Source organism: Ornithodoros turicata, chromosome 4 (genome assembly GCF_037126465.1).
Source record: "Ornithodoros turicata isolate Travis chromosome 4, ASM3712646v1, whole genome shotgun sequence".
Lineage (NCBI taxonomy): Eukaryota > Metazoa > Arthropoda > Arachnida > Ixodida > Argasidae > Ornithodoros > Ornithodoros turicata.
The window spans coordinates 23,140,652-23,165,108 of NC_088204.1; the positions used below are offsets into that span (position 1 = coordinate 23,140,652).

Genomic DNA, 24,457 nt, shown 5'->3' on the forward strand with positions numbered 1-24,457 from the left:
CCAACATGGCGGCCGGTTGTGATGCTCTCTCGCACCCTATGCGCGATCCAGCCATATACCATAGAGCAGTCTTGGGTAGTAACTAAGTTACTTTTAACTTGTAACTGTAGCTAGTTACTTTTAGGGGTAACTAGTTACATTTCCAGAGAAGTAGCTTTTAACTGTAACTAGTTACTCGAATAACTGTCGTTCCCTTTTTTTCTTTACTCTACCTTCCTCTACTTCCCCCTGACAGTGTCTTCCTTCCTTTTATCCGTGATCGGTATGTGCCCCGTGCTTTGGGCTCTTGACCATGCAGGGAATTCCAGCTTTGCGAACAGAAATTAGTTGAAGTTAGTGACCCTCAACGGTCGGAGTGAGTCATATGTGAAATATAGTGTCACTGCCTTAGCATGGGATCCTGCATCCTGAGGATATGGACAAGGGAATGATTATGCACTTTCCAGAAACTTTCCGGTCAGCTCACTTGCGCTCCGACCAGTGCAATGGCTAATCCTGCTCCGGTTGCTGCTACCATAAGCCTCCGTGGCCGCTCTATGAAGCAACCTTCGAGTCCTATTTTTCCGTGTGGGATAACAGCCTATTAACTTATACTGCTTCTGGTTAAGTGCAAGACAATTTTTATCGCACTTCAGTAAATGTAAATATATGTATGTTTTTAACAAATGTATCACCCTCTCATGGTCGTTTTTATAAAAAGTAAACTGTAATGTAACTAAGTTACTTTCTCTTTGTAACAGTAACTGTAACTAGTTACTCGACCAAGAAAGTAGCTATAACTGTAACTTAGTTACTATTTTTGGCAGATAAACTGTAACTGTAACTGAGTTACTTTTTAGAAGTAACTTACCCAAGACTGCCATAGAGATCAGTGTGGTTCGATGTACGCAGCGAGCCGCTGTGAACATGATAATTTTACCTTGTTGCTGTGTTTGTGTGCCCGGGTTTCTTACATCAACTCTTGGAATAAGTCTGGCAGACGAAATGTGAATACTGTATACAGTTGGGAATCGTGTTTATTTGCAAATTTATATTTTGTTTAGACTCCTTTCGCGTTACCGAACGCTCGCACCACATATCTTCAGGATCTTCCTGCTCGCCCGCTTACGGACGAATAAGTGCTTTCGTTTCTGAAGCGCAATGCTGTTTATCGCGAAGTCTTTCCAATCGCTGAGTGGCTTCCTGGAGACAAGACTCCGAGCCTTGTTGATTGGATGGCCGGACTGGCTTGGACAATGATAGCTTGTGACATAAGCTGAGTCAGCCACGTTGCTGCGATCAGGCCGAAATTGTTACCGTGTTTGGCATCTTCTCCAGGCCAGTCTTCGATGGCACTGTATCACTTGGGACAGTAGCTCGCTTACACATGTTTGAGTTGTGCCGCTGTACGTCACTGGTCACGTGAGGGGAGTAGCATACGTCACGACGTCCTCTCGTTCTGCGATGCGCTCGTTTCACGAGGAGAATTTTTCAAAGGTGTGTGGAACACAGCCCTCGCGCTCGTCTTTCTTTTGCGGGAACTCATTTTATTCGTAGGAAAACGCCCTGCACCGAAAAATAAGAAAATTTTGCGGATTACCTCAGTGCTCCTTTAAAGCTGACGACTGTAGGGGCTAGGTGAAAGGAGGCTATTTTTGGAAAGTATGAAATCAGGATACCTGCGATGGTTCAAAATGCTGTGGTCTTACTGTCAAGGTCACATCTAAGTCTGGATAAGATAAATGGGAAGGATAATAGGCTTTGTAGAGATATGCTTGATCTCGTGAAACAACTACCATAATGCGGCTACTTGTAGTTGTCCCACACCGTGTAATGCAATTCCATAATGGCTGACTAAAAATGCGGCTGTGCAGCACTGTGGATGTATAAAACATTGCAAAGATGATGTTCTAAACTTGATAATGCAGAATTCAGGACTAGTTTCATACTGCTGCTTCGTCGCCAATACTGGCAACAATGAAAGTTCTTCTTTCGTTGCTTTGTGGGTATTTTGGAGTGCAGGTGACAGCATCAAGTCAAGATGACATGTGCAAAGCCATGGCAAGACACCTTCCCCTTAATGACCTGTACACAGGTCTTGTTCATTTGACCTTGAGCTCATCCACTCATATCTCATTTTCCTTGTTTATACCCTCCTTTTGAATGTCCATCAGTGTGAAAACTTTCATTATTTTTATTTTGCATCTTAGGAAAAGCATACAAAATATTTATATCCTTGCTTTTCTTGAACTTGTAACAGGTCATCGCTGATCACTGATGACATTGCCGTCATTAGTTATGCAAGGATCCAATAGTTCTGTGAGGCACTAACAGGAATTAACCTTCCCTTGTCACGTGCAGTTCGCAGCACAAGTGCGACGACCAGTTAAAAATATCCAGTTCAAAGTGTCAGGTTTTCATTGTTTCTCATTTATTGAAAGCACTAACCGCAGCCGTTTTCTTACAGCTCCGCAACACTAAAGGTGCAGACGCTTGTGGACTACTCGGAGCCTGTGAAGAGAGACAAGTACCCGTCCAAGGTGGCTGCACTACACGAATTTCTCAGAGAGGTTTGTGCTTGGGCTTACTTTCATAGCAGCACTTCCAGGATCATGTTTTTGCCAGTGACAGTCGATATGCTTTGAAACAACTGACACTGATAATCCTTGCTAGGTATCGTGCCTTGCAATGTCTCTCGCTTACCTGCTAACTGTGCCAGGAGAGAATCAAGTGCTATGAACCCAAATGGAGATGTACCTTATTGAGGGTACATCTTGTGAGTACTTATATAAAAGCATGCATACCACCTTTAATGGGAAAGCATTTGGAAACTGCAAGAGCTTCTAATATGGGCATTTGTTGCATCCGCGTTGGGCTCGGCATGTTGGAGGTGCAGATAGGCACGATGACCTAGATGGTATTCTCCGCCGTCCGGGCTCGCAAGTGCATTAGGAATGAAAATAAGGTTTCAGTATGAACCAGTCGCTCTTGTGCCATTGAGCACCAAAACACCACCAGTATGAACCCTTATTTTCATGGTCATCAACAAGCAGAAGAAGAAAGATATGAGGCCCTGCCTATAACACTAACTTGCTCATCCTTGCAGGAAATGCAGCGAGTAGTGAGCATCGAAAGTCACGTCCTTCGAAACATGCACCTTGATGCATGGGCAAGGGTAAGGAGCACATATTGTTCACCGTACTTGTCATGCATTCACTGGGGACTGTGTGTACGTAGCTGTGGAGCTCTGGCTTCAGCATCAGTGAGTCTAAGGCGGAAGGCGCTCTCAACGGGGACCGAATCAATGGGACGCTTTACTACCTGTTGAGCCATGTGCCTCATCGCAGTCCTCGTCTACTGGAGGAGACGCTCGCGTACCCCGAGCATTGCTACGGAGGACATCGCACGCTGTATGTCAGAATTTCCAATGTCCTTTGATCTCGGAGCACCTCGGCGATTTTGAGGAGTTACAGATTTCTCAGAAAGTGTGTATTATGTGTAGGAAATGCCATAAATGTGGTAACGAGCAGGGATCCTAGTTTTCCGTGGTAAAAATATCAAAATTCCGTGCTCAACTGTGAGAAATTCCGTACTTTTCTGAGACAAAAATTCCACGTAATACTGGTCCTGCGCCGGTAGAATTATAATACAACCCTGTTGCAACACTCCATTCGAATGGTAGCATTGAAATGATGTGTGGATGCTCCTTGCAATAACCCCGTGGCTCCAATCTGGCCACATGACATATTTTCAGGCTCTTTGTGCACCTTCATTGCGCCCTAAAGTGACACGCACCCCCAGGAAGCACAACGATGTTACAATCCAATGCCATGTTCATAATTGGCATTGAACTTCTTCGAAATTTGTTCCAACTTCTCTACAATGCAATAACGTTAAAGGAGGGCTATAGCAACCCAGCTATATTTTGCATGCCTATTTTGCTGACATTGGGAGCCGAACAAAATCCCTAATTTGCTGAATCTCTGCATACTGTCAGCCAACTCACTTGGACTTGAATCATGGGCATTGCAAGAGAATGGTAACCCAAGACAAGGAAAAGGGAACGAAGAAGACCTTGAGCTACTTGTTTGATGAGAACGGAGGTGCATGTGTACTAAATCTTCACTTTTAATGCTTGCCTAGTGAAGCCTCATTTGCATGAATTTCCAGTGAAGCCGCATAGGATGGCTACGTGATCGATAATCGTGGCTAAGCGAAAATATTTTGCGGTCCACAGTGGCGCAATCGGCACCCACTACAATATTTCTGCGTGGCGCATTCATCTGTGACGAAGGAGCCCGAGTGTAAATCTCGTGCGTGGTCCGTCGTATGTTGTAAGCACCTTTATAGCGGAACCTTTCACTCCATAGAAAATATTTCCGCAGCTAGCTCTTTTGTCAGCGCATAATACACAAGAGACAGGCAGTGGATTTTACGACAGTTTTATTTTTAACGATTTTAAATATACGTCGAAAAGGGGAAAAAAATAAAACACTGTCAAGGAGCCCGCGAAGAGGGAATCACACACGTAACATTAAAAACGGTTAGGAGCAACTAATATTTATTCGAACAAGAACTTTCGTGCAAGAGACTGCACTTCTTCAGGTTACACAACTAAGTGCGACACAAGTATATATACCAAGTGAACAGATACAATAAAACAGGTTTCCATAACTCCTGATTCTTATGTGACGGTTGCTCACGTGATGCGTTGTATTACTGTCTGGTTGTTTTGTGTTTACTTAGTTCTGGAAACCTGTTTTATTGCATCTGTTCACTTGGTATATATACTCGTGTCGCACTTAGTTGTGTAACCTGAAGAAGTGCAGTCTCTTGCACGAAAGTTCTTGTTCGAATAAATATTAGTTGCTCCTAACCGTTTTTCATGTTACGTGTGTGATTTTAAATGTCATTATCACTGCTTGTGATTCATACTTAGGTGTCCAAGAACACTTCAAGGGATTGGTGTTGATAGACAGCGTTACGTAGTTATAGATGTAGTTAAAGTAGATTGCAGTAGTTAAAAGTAGTACCCTGAAAAGTAGTTGAACTACGAGTTAAACTACTCCATCACGAAGTAGTTAATAGTTATAGTTAAACTACCGTAGAAGTAGTTAGTGACCATCACTGTTCGGTACATTCTTCCGAAACGAGAAACAAAGTTTGGCGGTGGGGAGCTCGTTAATTGCCAAAAAGGCTGTGAAGCTTACATCGAGACCCCCGAAGGCTCCCTCTCCCACAGGTAGACTCCCGCGGGCCATCAGCTGTCTATTTAGTTTCGGGCACGCGCTTGGTAACATCTTCGTGCGACGTGAATGGCAGTGATCTACTTCCTTGTTGTAGTTGTAAAGTTCTCGCCACTGGTAGAACACTTGTTTTCTGCTGCGGCAAGTTCAAAATTCCGCGGCACCGACTTGCAGATTCCGCGGTTTTCCGCGGCAAGAGGGTCAACGGCTGCATGAAACGGGAAACACTTCGTTTTGTTGGACAATGTGGGAACAAACAAATATTTTGTAAAATTTCATATTCAAAGCACTGTTGTGGTTCAGCATTACATGATATCTTGTGCTCTCTTCTGACAGCGAATGTCGTCTGTTGCCTACAATCATTTTATACCTGCTGAAAGATCTTTCATCGTCTGCAGAGTTTATAGGAATTGGCAAATACATGACCGCAATAGACGCTAAATTCGGAGCAAGCACCCTCACTCTCAATAGACCCAAAACCCCAAGACCCAAAAATCCAATAGACGATTTCAGAAAATCCCAATGCTCTTTGCGCACGCGTTGCATCCTGGGAGATCACTGTATAAGGATGTCCTTCACGTTTCGTTTTCGCTGACGTTGACTCCTCGTGGACAGTCGGCCGAGAGAGAAGGAACCAAAAGACCTTGGTTCCCCTCCTTTGTTATCAGCAAGTTCCCATAGTTCATAGCGGAGCTAAGCTCTCTGGGATTTTCTGAAGTCGTCTATTGCCGTATCTACTCGCATAATTTGCGCCCCTTTTCTCCGCCCCCCCCCCCCCCAAAAAAAAAAAAAGTCGGAAAAGTTGGAGGTGTGCGCAAATACCGCGGGAACGTTCGTTACGATATTCAAACGACGCAAAATTTCAAAATACTCGTATGCCGGTCATATATAGGCTCTCGGTAGAGCCGATATTGGCGTTATCACTGCATTGCGCAAGCGTGAAAGAAGTACTCAAATACCGCGCAACCGCCGACGATCGGGAGGCAAAATGCCGGACCGCTTCCGCTCATATACCGGTGAAACACGTCGATCGAGACGCTTCTTGAAGACGCCGCTAGTCGCACTTTACAACCGAAAGCACGCTATGCTCGCCAACGTTGTCATGTTGTGCTGTTAGGTTTGTCATAGCGTGTTTGTCCAGCGTTTCTTTCCGCGTTTTGTAGTGTGAGTGACAGTATCGTAAATCGCGTCAGTGGATCATCACCCGACAGTGTGCGCATAGCAAACAAAAGCACCGCAATAACTTCGGTAGCATGGTCGGTCCATAATCACCTCCCACCACCACAACCACACACTCACCATAGTTTTGGAGCTCTATGGCCTTTGCTGCCTTTGTGCCATTAAACCAGTTAAACCCATAATCTGTCTCTCTCTCTCTCAGGGTCGCTGAGACGCGCGTACCAGATACCCGCGCGTGTAAACGTGGGTACGCAAATTACGCGATTGTTTGCCGTCCATATCGCGCCATTCGCGTCCTTTGCCCGAGACGGATATTTCCGCGAAATTTCGAACAGTATTAGCGATTCTGCGAAGTTCCGTGCCAAACGAAGGATTCCGCGAAGCGGAAAACCCGGGGCCTTAAACAGGACCTACAGGAAAGCACACGCAACAAATGTCGGTGTGGTTAAGCCCAGTGCTGCTGGACCGCTCTTCCATGGGGGAGCGGCGCCCAATCACTCAAAGGAAAATGTTCGTTTTCTTTCTAATTATCTGTGCCACCTGGGGATGGGAAATTGTGTCCACTGAAACCTCATATCATATGGATTGATGTTACTTCAACACGCTTTTGGTGGGGAGTCTCCCTTTAGGAGACACGGCACAGTGCGTTGCAGAATATTCGTCAGGACAGAGAGAAAATTTCATCTTTCAGCAGCTAAAAAGGAAGTTTGTTGAGGTTTCATTCATGAATGCCAAATGTGCATTTCTCTGTGACCAAATTGAACATCGTGTTTTTCCTCTAGAAACGGATTCCTGGGATCCCTGGTAATGAGGAACTTGGTACATACCGTAGTATGCCTTGACCTATTCATAATAGAGCATTGCAGAAATGTGTCTTTATACTTTGTCCTGTTAACAAGTTGTACAGTGTGTCATGCTACACAGTTGCTTGACTAATTAGTCAGAGCAAATTACGAGTCCTGTGTCTTCACACCAAATGAATTTGCAAAAGCCAAAGAAAATTGCAGTAAGACCAATTAGAGCCTTGCACGGGCCAACTTTTCCAGGCCGGACCCGGCTGATCGAAAAATGACCAGAGCGTGGGCATTCCTGCTTTTATGCTGCCCAGCTTGGTGATTCAGCGAAGAGTGTCATGCCTGGCTTCTCGAGCTGGGACCTACCCCTTTCTAGCACTAACCAAACAAATTTATTAGTAAATTTATCCGAAGAGAATATACTAGAACTGGCGGTTTAACACCGCCACGGCGTCACACCAGAGCCCACATCGGATCCTCACAAGTGTGCTATCATTACGTTACGAGCTTTTGTGGAGGTACAAGACGTTGTGGACAGATTCCTGCTTCCAATCATTATACTCCTCTCACCGAGCTTTGTGAAAGATGTGAGGAACAATGTGAAGTGGCCCAACACCACCTAGACAGGAGGCCAGAGCAACTCCGCGTAACGTCATCCTACTCGGACGGTTGTCGCCAGCAAAGCAGACAACATACGCTTCATTGGAAAGAAGCCATCCAAGTAGGCTGGCGTATCGTGAGGGCGAGGGGATATTGTAGAGGCCTTCTCTTCTAGGTGGTGTTGAGTGGCCTTGAGAAGGTTGTAGAGCAGTGTTTCTCAACCGTGGTTCCGCGAGCCTTGTCCTGGTTCCCATAAAGAGGATTTTGTTCAGCACCCACTAGTATAAATTGACCGCCTACCAAGTCTTGCTCTCGAACAGCCTTGTAATGTCGAACAGTGCTTGACATTTGATCGTTGGCATTGGAATTGACATCGAGATAAAAGGCCACCAGCTGTGATCTTCATGGGTTAGCTCATCCCGCAACTCAACCTGACAGTTTCCGTGCACTACGCTTTTGGTTTTCTCTTCTGTTTCGAAAGCACTACAACTAGCACTTGGAGATCCATAGCTACTTCGGTGAAACTTCAGAGAGACTCTCCTGCCCACGTGGACATGGCATTTACGAGCATCAGTGGCAACCCACAACACGTTATCTACGGAAAAGTTTTGTGAAACAGTTGAATGAACCCAGCAAACCTCAAGCGATATCTTGCGACGAAGCAATGCATAATTAAATAAATTATAATTATACATTTACAAAATCAGTTAGACAGAATAATAACTTGCTACTTGTACATCATCAAGTTTCCATCACCCATCTTCTATACACAGTTGCCCCAGTGTAGTAGGTTCTTTGAAGTTGTGCCGGCACGATCAGGAATTCCCTCAAATAACATAAGTTGGAAATCACTGTTCTAGAGCTACCCATGTTTTGGCGCATTAGTATGACCTTTGTTGTCGATGCGCCAAAAAAACTCGAATCATCATCATCAACTGTTCTACAGGGTAAAACTGCTATGTATATGCATATCTTGCAGCATCCATTGTTTGTTTTTGCAAATATGTCCACAGGAATGACGCAAGCACATGATATTATGAACTAATAGTGCTGCAATCTACGGAATTAGCCGCGTGGCCAGGCCGTGCTCTCAGAGACATGTTCGTCGCCCTGGGCTCTTGCAGAGCTCCGAGATCAATGCTTTTAATCTAATGCCCAGAAACTTTGTGTTTGTGTGAGCGCAGCATTAATATTGGCACTCTCTCCGCTTTTCTTTTTTTTTTTTTTTTTAGACAAGCATCTACTCTTTGGGGAGACCTCACAGATGCAACCAGCGCTCTCAATGCTGTTACCCTTTGGATGCTTACACTGGAGAACCAGGGCTGCTCTAAGCTCATTCGAGCTGGTGAGTTTCTGTGCAGTGTAATATTTGCACAGTGAACGATGCTTCAAAGAAATTGTGCTGTATAGTGTCAGTAATGGTCAGATAATTTTATCTTCATCCAAAATAATTGATATTGTGAGTGACGGTCAGCGTCAGTGCTGCGAGTAAAAAAATGAGTAAAGAAACGGCACAAGACCGCAACCTACTGTCATGGGCATCAACAAATTAGACATCGCAAGAGGCCAGCAATGCGCATTTTCGTGTCAGAAAACAGGTGCGATTGCAGCCCTCGCGCCGGTTTCGAAATGGCGTCGGCAGCGCACATGTCTACACGCTCCCAGAGCCATTTATTAGGAGAGCTTGGCCATTGGGAGAAGGCTGTCTCAAAACACGTCATCTGAAATCACACGGTGGGCAGCGCCAAGGCCAGTGGCACCATTTTGCATCACAGCTACCGCTTTGAAATCTTCCATTATCGCGATTTTGGAGTGGAGGTATGGCATTGATATCCCCCCGTACCGCCGCCACTCGCCTTTCATTCCGGCCAAGTGGGCAGAGCAATGACACCTCCGACGTCACGACGGGTCCCCCTCTCCGGGCAGCAAAATATCACAGAAAACTCGCGTGAAGACAACGAAGAGGGGAAGGTTTCTCCTCCTCCTCTTCGTCGTTTTGAAGGGGTTATCACTGCGCCATTACACTCACAATCACAATCACAGGGAAGGGGAAAGACACGTGCAGAAGGCCTTCTTCGCCCAGAGGGAACTTCGTTAAATAGAGGCGACCACACAAATGTATTTCGTTAAATTGAGCGCAAAAATACATTGGCGTCTAAGGGGACACGTACAACTTTCTTTGTTAAACAGAGTAGACAGGTATAAATCCAGCGAACCAGTAAAGAAGTATGAAGGGAATTGTCTCAGGACGAGAGCCGCCGATATTTCGAACAGACACTGTTCTTCTGGGCACTGTCCCCATCATTAAACAGTCATCGTTAAACGGAGGATTTTGTTAAATCGACGTTCGTTATTGAAAGATCTGTGGAATGAGTGAGGCGTGTGACCATTCAGGCTGGAACAACTTCGAGAACTGACACGATCGTCTTTTATTCACGCACCGGCCGGGTAGCGGCCTTCGTCTTCTTCGACACAGTAGCCCTCCCCTCAGAAGAGACAGGGTCGCTCCAAGACACGTGCTTGGGTTGGTGGGAGGAGGTGGTGAGCGTGCAGCTGTCAGAACTTAAGGGGAAGGACAACGGTAGGGTGGGCGGCTCGATGAAGGCAGGCTTGAGCCTGTCGATAGAAATAGTTTCCCTGCGCCCTTTGCAATCGAGGACGAAATATTTGGGAAGGCGCTGTAAGGCGTGGTATGGTCCGGTGTATGGTGGTTGGAGGGACCTCCTTAGGGCGTCCGTCCGTACGAAGACTTGGGGGGGGGGGGGCGGACGAAAGATCTGGGGAGACGAAAGCTGGACGAGTCTGATTGGCTCTGGTTGGTGCCGGCGAAGCTTGTCAATAAAGTCGACGGAAACCGAACGGGTCGAGGTATCGGAAGCAGAAGCGTCGAAGAACTCGGTAGGAAGTCGGAGACTGGTGCCATAGACCAGCTCGGCGGACGTACAGCTGAGGTCCTCCTTCCACGAGGTGCGAAGCCCCAGCAAGATTAATGGAAGGAAATCATGCCAATGGGAGGGATCTTCGTAGGCCGTAATTGCAGACTTCAGGTGCCTATGCAACCGCTCGACCATCCCGTTGGCGCTGGGAGGGTACGCTGCTGTGCGACAACGAGTTGTACCGAGGAGCTCCGAGAGCGTTGTAAAGAGCCGGGACTCGAACTGCCTGCCCCTGTCTGTTGTTATAAGGAACGCCGAAACGCGCTATCCAAGTGAACAGGAAGGCGCGCGCGACGGTCTCGGTGGTGCAATCTTGCATAGGAACGGCTTCAGGCCAGCGAGTAAACCGGTCAATGCAGGTTACCAGGTACCAGTTGTTGCCTGAGGGTGGTAGCGAGCTGACGATATCAAGACAGATGTGGTCGAAATGGCAGTGGGGTACTGGAAAAGCCGATAGAGGCGAAAGGTGTGCCTGTGCACCTTGGCTCGTTGGCAAGGAACGCAAGATTTGGTCCAGTTACGGATATCAGTATTCATCGACAGCCAGATGAGGCGTTGCGTCGCTTTGATTCCTGGATGTGACAGTTGATGAAAGGCCGAGAAAATGGCACGTCTCAGACATCCTGGCACAAAAGGACATTCCGTGCCTTTGGAGGTGTCCCAGTAGACGGGGGCTGGAATCCCGGGGAAGTCAATTACCTGGAGCGTGAGTGACGAAGCGCGGGTGGGTAGAATACGTTGTAGGACTGGATCGGAGCGCTGCTGGCAGGCAATATCTGCGAGATCGACAGTAGTTTGCTCGAGCATGGAGATCCGACTGAGAGTGTCAGCAGGTACATTGTCAGCCCCCTTGACGTGCTCGAACTGTGCGTTGAACTCTGTCAGATACGCGAGATGCCGAAGTTCTCGGGGCAAGTAGCGACAGCTTCCGGAATTGTAGGCGGAGACGAGAGGCTTGTGATCTGTGAAAATCACGAAGGTTTTGTCCTCGAGGTAGTATCTGAAGTGTTTGACAGCCAGTAGTATTTGAAGGCGGCGAGAAGCTCTCGACCGAAGGTGCTGTATTTTTCCTCTGTCGGGGAGAACTTCTTGGAATAAAAGGCTATAGGTCGCCAGTGGCCCGCTACGTGTTGTTGGAGTACAGCGCCCGCAGCGCGATTCGAGGCGTCAACCATCAAGGAGGTGGGGGCCCCGTTGATCGGACGGGCTAAGGTTGCCGCTGTCGCCAAGGCCTGTTTTGCTCACTCAAAGGCCGCAATAGTGTCGATGGACCAAGGCACGCTGTTGGGCTTAGCCGTTTGAAGCAGGTCTTCTAGTGGTCGTAGAATGGCCGCGCAGCGCGGGACAAAACGCCTATAAAAGTTAATCATACCCAGGAAACGGCGCAGCTGGGTCACTGATGTGGGCAAGAGGAAATTCTGTATTTTGTCGACCTTGCTCGCAAGGGGAGTAATGCCTTCGGCATCAACACGGTGGCCGAGAAACTCCAAGGCAGTAACTCCAAACTCGCACTTATCAGCGTTGATGAGCAAATCATGGTCGGCTAACCGCTGGAACAAGGCGCGGAGATGGGTTAAGTGATCCTCCCGGGAACACTGGCCACGAGCAGGTCATCCACGTAGGCAAATACAAAAGGTAGCCCTCTTGTGATGCTGTCAATAAATCGCTGGAACGATTGTGCTGCATTTCGTAGCCCGAAAGGCACGCGAATTCGAATATCCCAAATGGGGTGATGATTGCTGTTTTGGCGATGTCCTCTTCCGCCATGGGTATCTGGTGATAAGCCTTCATTAAATCGATTTTGGAGAAGATGGAAGCACCAGACAATCCCGCGGTAAAGTCAGAGAAAGTGGGTAACGGTCGGGAGTAGTGGCCAGGTTTAACGCGCGGTAGTCGCCGCAGGGCCTCCAGTCACCAGTTTTTTTTAGGAACCATGTGAAGGGGGGAGGCCCATGTATTCGACGACGGCCGCACGATGCCCACTGCGAGCATGTGGTCGAATTCTCGTCTTGCAATGGTTAATTTTGCGGACTAAGGCGGCGTGCTTTGGCGAAGACTGGTCGGCCCTGAGTAATGATTCGATGGACGACGGGATGTTTCACGGGCTGGGTCCAATCACACGGAGCGGCTAATGATGGAAATTGACCGAGTAGGTTTGCGTAACTGCTGTCTGGAGGGCGCGGAGTTCCGATACCGGCTGAGCGCACGCGTGTGGCAACGCCATTAACCGCCATACGTGTAACATGGTCGAGAAGCCGATGTCGGGCGACGTCTACCAAGATCTTGTTGTGGCTGAGGAGAGCGGTGCCCAGTATGCAGTGCTTGGTGTCTGCGACCAAGAACACCCAGTGGAAAACCCTTCGTAACCCTAAATCCAAAGGCAAGGAACGAGGGTAGTAGACAGGAATGCGGGAACCATTTACTGCCGTTAAGCACATGAGCGGGCTGTGCCTTCTCTCTTGTGGTGTGAGGGGTAGCACGCTACCCTCCGCTCCGGTGTCCACTAGAAAGTTTTCCTTGCCGCAACGGTTTTTGACGAAGAAAAGGTGACGCGGGTTCGTAGAGTGAGGATCCTGGGTCGCCGCTAGTAATCCCCTTCGGCGTTTCCCTGCCAGTTACAGGGTGGTTCGCAGCGTCGAGCTCGACGGCCGAATGGCCGTTTCGCTTATGAAAGCGCGTTAGTGGGGTTAGTGGTTCGCTTATGAAAGCGGTTTCGCTTATGGAGCCAGCGAAGCTGGCGACACCTGGAAGGTGGCGAAGTCGGGGAACAGCTTCTAGCACAGCGTTGGTCCGGGTGACGGAAAGAGGGTTGGTCGCAGGAAAGGGAGCGATCCAGCAGGTCCGCTAAACGGCGTATCTCATCCCGCAAGGGGGACAGGTCGGAGTTGTCTTGGGACTGCGCGAGCGACGGCTGGCAGTGCATAGCGTTGCTTGATACGTTGCTTAATACGGATGCCAGGTTGCTAGAAAAGCTGGAATCCGCGTACAGCTCTATGGCTTTGTCCGCACGGGACGGCAGGGCTGCTAGATTTGTGGCGTCTGCGACAGAGAGGGCAAGCTGGACGGTAGGAGGTAACTTCGACAAGAATAGCACGCGGAGGAGCTTCTCGTCAAATGAGGCATTTCCGAGGACTGCCTGCATGTGCCGGAGAAGGTCAGAAGGCTTGCGGTCCCCCAAAGCCTCGCTTGAAATTATCTCTTGCAGGCGTTGTCGGTCAGAGGGTTGGGATCTGCCGATCACGGCGGCCTTGAGTACGTCGTACGGTTCTAGGGCTGCAGGAGTGCTTAGGGTGTCCGCGATTTGGAGTAGGACGTCCTCAGGCAGCACTGATAAAACATGGTGGAACTTGATGATCTGCGATGTAATGTGGCCCAGCGCGAACTGTGACTCAGCTTGATGGAACCATATCTCTGGCCTCGAACGGAAAAAAGGGGGCAGTCGAATTGCAAAATCGACGCTGTCTGCAGGGACGGCTAAGAGGTTGGGGATCTTCGTCTTCTTCGCCACAAATCCAATTGTGTCATTATCTTCTGCATTTGTGTATCTTATATTAGCTTGCATTGTATTGCAACATGCTACATAGTTGGCACCAGTGCATAAGCTATGTGTCTATTAATAAATATGCTGCATGCAATAGAGCTTTCTTTCTTTTCTTTGGCAGGAACGGAAGGAGTGCTTCAGGCAGTCCTCTTGAGTTTGGGGGCGTTCCTCTTTAAGGAAGATCACATGGAACTAAATGCTCACCCCGGTGACCTGCACCGCGAGCTTTCGTTCCGACGTCTCTGCTATGGAAATTCCACCCACCTTAATGTGAGCGTTATATTGGCTCCCGACAATCACGCCCTTCTGCAGGTGGCACTGGATCGCAGCGATCGCCAGTACTATGCTTGTGATGGAGGATGTCTTGATCCACCTGTGAGACTGGGGTTAGTGGTTGCCTTCAGTTTGATATTATGCGTTGGTGAAGAGTATCTTTGATGCACATTTACCTAAACAACAAAAGTGTTTGTAGTGCTGTAATCCACATTGCACAAGCTGTGGGAGAGGTAATGTTCAAAAAATAATGCGTGAAGTATAATTTCATTTAAATCATCAGCTACAAAACTGATGTTTCACCAAAAATATTTTCAAAATCTGCAGTAGGTACCACATAAATAGGGTCTGCATTTTTGGGTTATATTTTTCAGCAACATTGGGGGTAAACATCGGGTTATAATTTGCTTCAATAGCTTGGGTGTAGTCGGGCTGAACTGAACCTGATTCAACCCAAGTCTAGTTTAATCGGATTGAATCAGATGTAAATCAGTTTACTTGGCATAATACACATGACACACCAGTAGACACATAGTATGAATATTTAATCCATGCATATAAGAGGTGGCAGGGTCCCTGTTTTGACAGTTTGTATGAGCATATATATGCATTTACAACACAGTTTCCAACGTTTTGTGTTGTGATGACTTCGGATCCCCCTGGTTGAGCAGTTTGCAAAGAAATACGTACATATCGCTTGATGTATATTTTTCACACTGGCATACAACAGTAAAACGACATGAAATGATGTTTCAGGGCAATGACAGTATAGTTTCATTATGCAAAATGGAACTTTGTGTCTTGTCTGTGATTACTCTTGCTTTACAAATGTTAAATAACCACCACCTCCCACCACCGCCATCATCATCATCATCATCATCATCATCATCATCATTATCCAACTTGACAGAACACACAGACTGCTAAACGAACCTGGGTGTGAGAAGGAACCTTCTCAAAGCAAACAGCATATACCAGCATAACGTCACTTGACTGTCTGCCCCCAGTACAACCCCAACCACACTTCGACAGTTTGGCTTCGAAGCTGATCAGCGATTAAAATTTAATTTATTAATTGGAATTGATTACATTCTCAGCACTGGTTGAAGTGTGTCACACATAATGGAATGAACGATGTTGTGACATCTATGTTAATGACTGCTGTGATCTAGTTGTAGCACAATTCCCAATTGTTTTATGCCTTCTGGTGATGCCTTACCAGGAGCACATGCTGTAGGATACATTGCTGTAGGATTCAGGCCGTCATATAATAAGCACAGCAGCCTGCACCCTGCACATGGGTTCATCTATATTTTTCACATGATGCGCTGTGCTGGCTTGTATGCAGGTTCAAACCCACCCAGTTTCCTGTGAAGCTTACAGCTCCAGTTACGGCTGTTCTGTACATAACAGCAGACAAGCAGCACATGGAGGAGCTGAAACATACCATTCACGTACAAGAAGTGGCAGAAGGTAGGTTCATACTCTTGGCTCTTAGTTGGTTTGTAGAAGCAGAGGAAAGCATCAAAACAGTGATGTAATTTCACCCACTCTTGTCACAGCAATACCTTTGTATCTGTAGTGGATCTCAGTTGTCTCGCGACGTAAACCCCCAATTATTATTATTAGTATCTGTAGTGACCTGGCCTTGCATACTACTATTATAAGATACTGTGTTGCCTATTTCCTGCATCTTCCCATTATGAGACGTGTGGTGTGCTGAGATTTCAGTGCACATTAAAGAACCCTCAGTTGGGCAAATATTGATCCACAGACCAACCACTGGCATCACTCATTATCTTTTTCATCTTGCGACGTAAAGCAACGAATTATCTCGTTATGAGGCTGATGTCAAACGTTACGTGCTTCAAAACCCAATGATGCTTCTCGTTGAAGTAGTGACCTCAAGTTCGGGGGCTGCTGATACTTTGAACAGGGACTGTTCTTCTGCTGGGTACAGTAAAAGGAACAGTCCCTGCTCGGAATAACGGTTGTTCCTGAGGCCTTTGCCTTCAATCCACATTCCTTGGATCACTGGGTTTTCCACTTTGTGATGGTTCCCAGTGTGGATTCCAGGTTACTCAAGAGGTGCCCTGTGTAGATCAGTGACTGCTTGCTGCACACTCCAGTATGCAGGGGCATTAGAAGCCCCTTACCACAGGGAGGGCAAGCTGAACTTCGAAGGATTGGTACATGAACAGTGAAAGTGATGGTTAAGTAGCACGCAAGGTGGTGATAAGTATCCATTGTAGCACAACCCTGAGACGAGGGTCATACACACACGATGTTTCAAAACGTTGAGAGAGAAAAAAAGACTATGCGTGTATGTCCTTCATCTCGGGGGTTTCGTTGCCATGATACATGAACGTTTCGTATACAAAAATAAAATGACCAACTTAAAATAAAGCGTAGTAAAACGACACACGCTACACGCAGTGCAGAATTACTTGAAATACCGTATTTACTCGCATAATTTGCGCACCCCCACTTTTGCTCTAAAGTTGAGAAAATAAAAACTCTTAATTTGCGCACTCCTATTTTCGTGCACGACATCGTCGCGACTGGTATTTATTTAAGGCTGGTATTTCTAACGACCTCGATGGTACAGAAGACGACATCCTATGGGAGCACAATGAAACGGATGTCATCGAAGACCGTGACGTTGTGACGTCCCTCGCCGTAGCCGTAAGGGGGACGGAGCACAAAATTACCGAAGAAAAGGGGATACACTCAACGCGTGGGCACCCGCAGAGGCGAGAAGGAATAACAACCACACACTTCGTCAACTACAACAAGACATGATTTAATGAATAAAAGTAAGCACTACGCCATTATTCAGTTCGTATGATGGATAATACAAATCGCGGCAACAACACACATGATGTCAAGCGAACATGGTATACTTTAAAAGAACAGTTATACAAAACGCGCGGTTAATGAACACGTGAATCGTGTGCAAACGTAGGAGACACAACAAGGTGGCAAGAGTGACTGACCCTGACTTTGCGCATCCCGACGACACCACATCTTCACCAGGCCATGGACGATGGCGTGGCAGACGAGCTCTGAAGATGACTTCAGCAGTGACCTACACGGCCGCCTTTCTATGCTGTGGCTTTCGGTTGCTGCTTCCGTCGATCTTCATCCGCTCTGGTCTCCATTCTTGGTCCACGGCCGGGTCAAACAATAGCGAAGACGGTGACTTGGCGGCAGGCCTACCGTCCCACTTGGAGGCTCGGTCCCAGGAGCTCGGCTGCCGCCCTCGTCGATCCGTCTCTTTGCTCGCCACATCGTCGTCGGGTGCACCTCTTTCCGGTCAGTCACCGCCAGCTGGGCCTCCTGTTCGTAACTTCGGTTGCCCGGACGTCAGCGCTGGTGGAAGGAGACTTCGGGGACGAACCGTCAGGTCGAAGGTGGGTTCCAGGCATCAAGGCACCGCCGTCGTCCATCTCCCTCCGGGCATCCGTCCGGGCTCCCACTCTGGATCACATCTCGACGACTCTTTTCTGGTTCTGACCCTCGACGCAAACTACCACTGACTGTTTAGGCGACTGTCCCACTCTCTCCCTCTCTCGAAGTCACCCATGGTTTATATAACCTTCCCGCGCCATGACACAGCCCGGGTCAGTCACGTACGCCAAACCAAAAACACATGTGCGTCCGAGACTGCATTCGAAGAACGCTGTAATTGCCACTGCTTCCGTTAACATACAGTTATGCTGCCTTCTACACAAAGCCGCCTCTAGGGGAAAACAACACTGTCTAAGGGGGAGCAGATGTCACCCTTCCCACGGAGAGACACTGCGCACATGCCAACTAAAGTTTTATGGTTTTCAACTGTGGGGGAACACGAGCTCTTGCAACCATTTGGAAGTAACAGGGCGCGCTGTCCCTTTGGTGCTAGATAATTGGAAAAAGTCTGTGAAACCGATTTTGTCAAGAAACTCGGACCGTCACAACGTTATTTCTGACTCAAACAGTGATGACGAGTCATAAAGTCATTAAAGTAGCACAGAAGTTATTTTTGACACCCAGTTTTCTTCTTATAAAACTGTTAAGGCGGTGCATCACCACCGACGCTCTATGGGAATCCCCATACATTTTTCAACTCCCGTAGCGCCGCGAAAATTTGGTTGATCTCCGTGCAACTGCTTTTAAATGGAAGAGGATGCTTATATCTAGTGCCTGATCGAAGCAGATTTTGCGTTTTAGACTCAGAAATTTTTATATCGTCGTCGAAAGGTTTGGGAAAAGCTATATTTCGAGATTCCGCCCGCTTACAAAATAGAGCCGCCCAAAATCGAAAATCTGGCTCGATCACGCACTAGAAAAACATATCAAGAACCAATACCAACAAAAAGATTTCATCTATGTTAAGCCGTTGACTCGGCACACGAGTTTTTGTCAGGTATGGTCATCCGTGGAGTATGCCGCTTCAGAATGGGCAGCGCAGTGCTGCCATCTCTCATGGAGGGTATCGTCACAAGACACAACAATTTGAGCGCTGGAAATGCTATACCGCTGCACGTGCAGGTGGACGACGAGGCCGACGTTGACTGTCACGCAGGAGCACGAGCACACGCAGCTTAGCCCTGCCGCAAATACGTGAACGGACTATACTATACATGAGCTGTTCATTCATCGATGTTTATTTTCTCGGGGGGGGGGGGGGGGAGGGGCGGGGGAGGGCATGATCGTGGCATGTCGTTCCCCCATATAACGCCACCGGGACGATCGCGTTTAGCCTCACTTCATTGGAAATTGTGTATTAAAAACAGGAATGCAAGAAAAAATTCGGAGCACCAGTCAGCTATCGTATAGAGGAAACATTTGAAGCAAAGCCATTGCGGACAGGCACGAAAGCTTCTGGCTGTTTGAGACATGGAAATAATTCATGAGTGCAGAACAGGGTTGCGCACTCAGATCACACTGGAGATCACTGAGTCACTAAGTCACTTAGTCACTAAGTCACTGAGATCACACTAAGTCGTGTTGCAGGTAATGCTCGCAGCTTGTTGATGAATGTTGACAATAACGCCGCCGAGCACTTCAATTCCGTTATCGCGAAGTTTGTTGGGGGAAAGCGGATCAACTTCTGTCAGCGGCGGTCTTTCCAAACACGTGCATTTGCCGCAGCCGTATCAGTGAACTCACGTGAAGGTTTGCATCATCGTGTGCACAAGGAGATGTGTCAAACAAAGCCAGGGAAGTACACTTTGAGCCTTCAAAAACGTTGTAATGCACGTGAACAGGCAAGGGCCAAGCGCCGTCTCAACACCAAAGCCAAGAAGGCCAGCCTTCCAGCCCTGTGTAAGAAGCCCGAGCGCCGAATTGCTGACTATGGGGAACAAGCGCAAAGACCAGACATGGAGCCAACGTCCTTCGCAACGGCATGCATCGACTACAAAAAATTGATTGAGCTCTCAAAGGAGGAGCATGCCGCATTACAGGAAGACACCATAGAGCAGTCGCTGAGCCTCCGGTGGAAACAAGAAAGGAGAAAGCGGCTTACGGCGTCTTTTTTTGGTAGAGTACGCAGAATGCGCCGCGCTACAAGTGCTTTAGTTACATGTCAGTATTTTGGGCTTTAGTTACATGTGAATATTGTGGGCTTTAGTTACGTCTGTCTGTCACTAATGCACCTGTTCAGTAGCTTAAAGGCGCTCGGAAACCATCACCCATTGTTGTGCACTTGCGGACATGAAAGTCGTTTCTGAACGCAGAAAAGGATTGCGCAGTGAACTAACACTGCAGTGCAAAATGTACAGACTAAAGGGTGTGGCTGACACTGAGCGTCCACCAAGCATCGGACAAGATCATATGGACGTGAACATCGCTGTAGTTTTGGGAGTCCTCTCTAGTGGAGCCCGATATTGAGCCCATGCTCAGTTCTGTGCTGCGCTGAACATGCCTTGTATAGTGACCGGAACATTCGCGAAATATCAGGACCAACTGGCGGACGGTAGCAAGCGTACAGGACAGAGTCACGTACCGGAACTGAGGAAGTGCGGTCTGTGGAAGTGCACTTTTGGAGAGGTTACGTATAACCAACCGGCAGTACTGCCTCTTCGTTGTAGGTACTGGACGACGCCTTGCGGAACGAGAAAAGGGTGGTGTACGTACCTTGCGCGCATTTATAACGACTACCTCCTGCTAGAGCTTGTTGACCCTCGCTATCCTCGAAGCATGCGAATTAGAGTTCCCGATTACAGAAGGACGTACGCCAGGCCAGAACAATTGTAATCAGTGTGCCGTGCGGTATCAGGACCAACTGGCGGACGGTAGCAAGCGTACAGGACAGAGTCACGTACCGGAACTGAGGAAGTGCGGTCTGTGGAAGTGCACTTTTGGAGAGGTTACGTATAACCAACCGGCAGTACTGCCTCTTCGTTGTAGGTACTGGACGACGCCTTGCGGAACGAGAAAAGGGTGGTGTACGTACCTTGCGCGCATTTATAACGACTACCTCCTGCTAGAGCTTGTTGACCCTCGCTATCCTCGAAGCATGCGAATTAGAGTTCCCGATTACAGAAGGACGTACGCCAGGCCAGAACAATTGTAATCAGTGTGCCGTGCGGTTTTTGCTAATCGAGACAAGGTCGTGATGTCGGCAGCCACGACGAGGACGAAAAAGAAAGCTAGAGAGGATTTCTGGAAGTTCCTGCGCGGATAGGCAAGATGACACTCACAATGACAATTTGTTATGAAATGCTCTCACTCCGAGATCCAGACTGACAGAACCACGAGCTGAAGGTCACTTCCAGACGAATGGGACATCAGAGACCCAGTTCGCGGCGTGCTGATCTGTGCTTGGGCGAAGTCTGGGGCCGTGGTTAGTGACGACCAGGATGAGCACAACAGACCCGAATTATAGAGACGACCAAACTGGAAACCTCCATTCGCACTTTACGTTCCAATCAGCTGTATGGTCCAGGCAGACACATTTTTCTCCTCTACCCTGCTTTTCTTCCCTTTTCTTCTTCTCTTTTACCTTTTTCCTCCTTCTCCACTGATGTCCAAGGATATGGGAAACGTTATGCAGCCTCTTTGCAGTTTAATTTCATTTCCGCTGACTGTGCAAGTAAATGAAGCGTTTTGCACCACCACAACGTGGTCTGAAATTTGTAAGCCCAGGGTGACAGAAAATAACAAAAACAGGTTGCGGCTTCGTTTCGCAATTTCCGCGTAATGTCGGTAGGCTATAACATGCCGACACCAACGTGTTTCAACCGCGTCGTGTCCAACCTAGCTTTTTTTGTGTGTTACGAGGAATTTCATTTATTATATGCGAAAGCATTGCAGAAATCACACGAAACGACTGGTGACTAACCCTTCGCCCGAGAACAACACAGCACAGAACAGCAACAGATCGACGAAGAAGTTCAGGAGACAGCTGGACAGCCTGTGCGCATTCAAAAGCCGCGCCACTAATTGTTCCGTCTGGATGAGCGCGATATGCGTGTTTACAGTGTTGGACTTGGCATGGGTGAGCACGAGTGGTCATATGTTTGCACAAGATTTCGCTTGACCCGTCGCGCGCCAAGAGAAAACAAAAATAACACAAAAGGAAGACGTTACATCAGCGGTACCGTATTTCCAAGCAAGCGCCAAAATGTTGTGAAGCGGTGTCTGCGCGAACCATTTCGCTCGCTGCGCCATCCCTCGATTGTAGACGACGAAGTGCCGGCTCTGATGCACCGCCTTAAGTTAGTTCCGTTCCGTTAAGTTAGTTCCGTGCACGGAACGTTATCTATGTTTTGACCTTTTTACCCACCTCGCAACAATGAACCGCGAAGCTGTTTGACGTCGCTCTGGCTTAGGAAAACAACGAACACGTGGATGCAACTTATCTGGAAAGCTCGTGTCAGCATTCCGCAAGGCGACTTCACCTAACGCACGCGTGCTTTTCGACAAGCTGGCTTTAGAAAAAGCGTGGAAAGCACGTGCTGGCCACCTTGAATCATCTTGCAAATTCCGGCAGCAATGACCAAAAATGAAGAGAGAAAATCGTTATGACCGGCCTCTTTCGCTGACAGTAATGGAAAGTGAACAGTCACTGTCTATTTTCTTGCCTAAATCTCTATTTTGGTGTAATTCTTTTGCTACAAATTTCGGATGATACGAATGTTTTCTGCTACCCCGTGAGATTCGTATAATCGAGATTCTGCTGTATTATTCACATGTTTCTCAAGTCGTCTTGTTAATGCCTCACGTAATTTGCGCGCCCCAACCTTTGCGTAATTTTTTTGTACAAAAATGCGCAGATTATGCGAGTAAATACTGCATGCTGCTATAGAAAACAGCTTCACCTTACTGCATTCAGTTAGTACTTAGGCAATCGTCTGTCTCTCTATATATCTGACTCATGTAATACGAATCAGATATAGCCATATTTAGGTTTGGAATGTGTTTCGTGTCAGTGGGCTAGTAATGCTTACTAGTAAATATATTCATGGCAAGAACATACTCTTCTTACTTAACAAATTTTACCTAGAATAATCAAATTTTGTGCTGATGAACATGCAAATCCTGTAAAAATATGCCCTACAGCAGAATATCTGGCCCCCTGTCCTATCTCTATGCATGAAAGGGGTCGACGCCCCCACAGCATGACCCCAAGGAGGGTGATCGCCCCCTTTGTCCCAACCTTCCAATGGCCCTGACAGTATTCTTCTGAACATAACTTTTTTTTAATGCATTTACCCAAAGAAGTGCAGAATTTCACTCCTCTTTTCTCATTATAAGTTCTCATTTCCAAATAATAAATAAAACATCTTGTTTCCAGCACCACCACATGAGCATCATGTGATAGCACTGCACAGGCACGGACACCAACTAGGAGGCCTGCCTGCACTCTTCTGGGTATCCATCGCCTTCCTTATTGTTGTGTTCCACCTATTTCTTGCAAAGCTCATCTATAACGAGTACTGTGGCACTCAGCCCTCAAATGAGAAGACATCACGTGCAAGGTACCTTGCATAGCAGAGATCGGTAGAGAGATAACGGCATTCGTGGGTGACTTCTTCAAGATTTAACTTTTTAAAGGCAGCGTGCACATGAAGGCAATGAAACTGGTGAAGGTGACGAACTTTTGACTTGATCCTCAATGTGCCTGGAACGCATGTCCTGCTACCACAGCCATCGGGAATGGGTGACCTTTTCTTGTGAGGTGCAAGAGTGTCTTAGCTCCCGTCATCTCTGGCGATGTCCGTTGTGGACAACAACTATCAGAGTCTGTACTGGACAATGAGATAAGCACAATTAATTACATCATGATGATATGATATGATGAGCACTGTACAGTATAAAATGAATTAGAGCTTTAATTTTTTTTTCGCACTGCTTGTATGACTTGCGTTTATTGTACATGTTTATTTGTTACTAGAATTTATTTAGCCGAGTATTATTATTTATTTCTCTCTTTGTCTACCGTATTGAAGCACCATCATCTGGTGCATCGTCATCATGGTTGCTTATGCTCCTCAAACAGGACTCATCAACATTATCATTGTAATGCTGGCTCAAGGAAACTTTCTTTCGGCGAGAACCAACAAGCCAACTGAAATTGAAAAGGTAATCAGCACGCTATGAAGCTCAAGCTTGTAACGCGCACCAGGAAGATGCTGCTACCATCTTCATCCTCAGGATACCATGTGAGGGCTGGAGCATGGCAAGCAGAGACGACGATGTCATACTTAAAGCCCCTCGTTTTCTGCCGCGGCAAATTCCAAATTCCGCGGCACCGACTTGTAAATTCCGCGATTGTCCGCGGCAAGGAGTCAGCGGCTGCTTGAAGCGGGAACACTGTTTTCTTGCATAATGTGGGTACAAGTATTTTATAAACTTCAGCATTACATGATGCCTTGTGATCTCCTCTGACAGCGAATGCTGTTGTCAGCTAAAATCATT

The 24,457-nt window shown here is 47.4% G+C and overlaps 2 protein-coding genes across 4 annotated transcripts in view; one reads left to right on the forward strand and one right to left on the reverse strand.

The window, feature by feature from the left end:
• Positions 1-23,887, forward strand: part of LOC135391323 (uncharacterized protein KIAA2013 homolog) — a 149,690-nt gene extending 125,803 nt beyond the window's left edge. For both annotated transcript variants that reach the window (XM_064621558.1, XM_064621559.1), the window contains 7 exons: positions 2,447-2,549; positions 3,086-3,154; positions 3,217-3,389; positions 9,031-9,143; positions 14,397-14,661; positions 15,897-16,021; positions 23,334-23,887. In XM_064621558.1, the coding sequence (XP_064477628.1) occupies positions 2,447-2,549; positions 3,086-3,154; positions 3,217-3,389; positions 9,031-9,143; positions 14,397-14,661; positions 15,897-16,021; positions 23,334-23,530 (1,045 nt within the window). In that variant the 3' untranslated portion in view covers positions 23,531-23,887. The remainder of the gene's footprint in view (positions 1-2,446; positions 2,550-3,085; positions 3,155-3,216; positions 3,390-9,030; positions 9,144-14,396; positions 14,662-15,896; positions 16,022-23,333) is intronic.
• The window catches only part of LOC135391325 (uncharacterized), a 686,593-nt gene that overhangs the window by 358,495 nt on the left and 303,641 nt on the right, over positions 1-24,457 (reverse strand). The window lies entirely within an intron of this gene.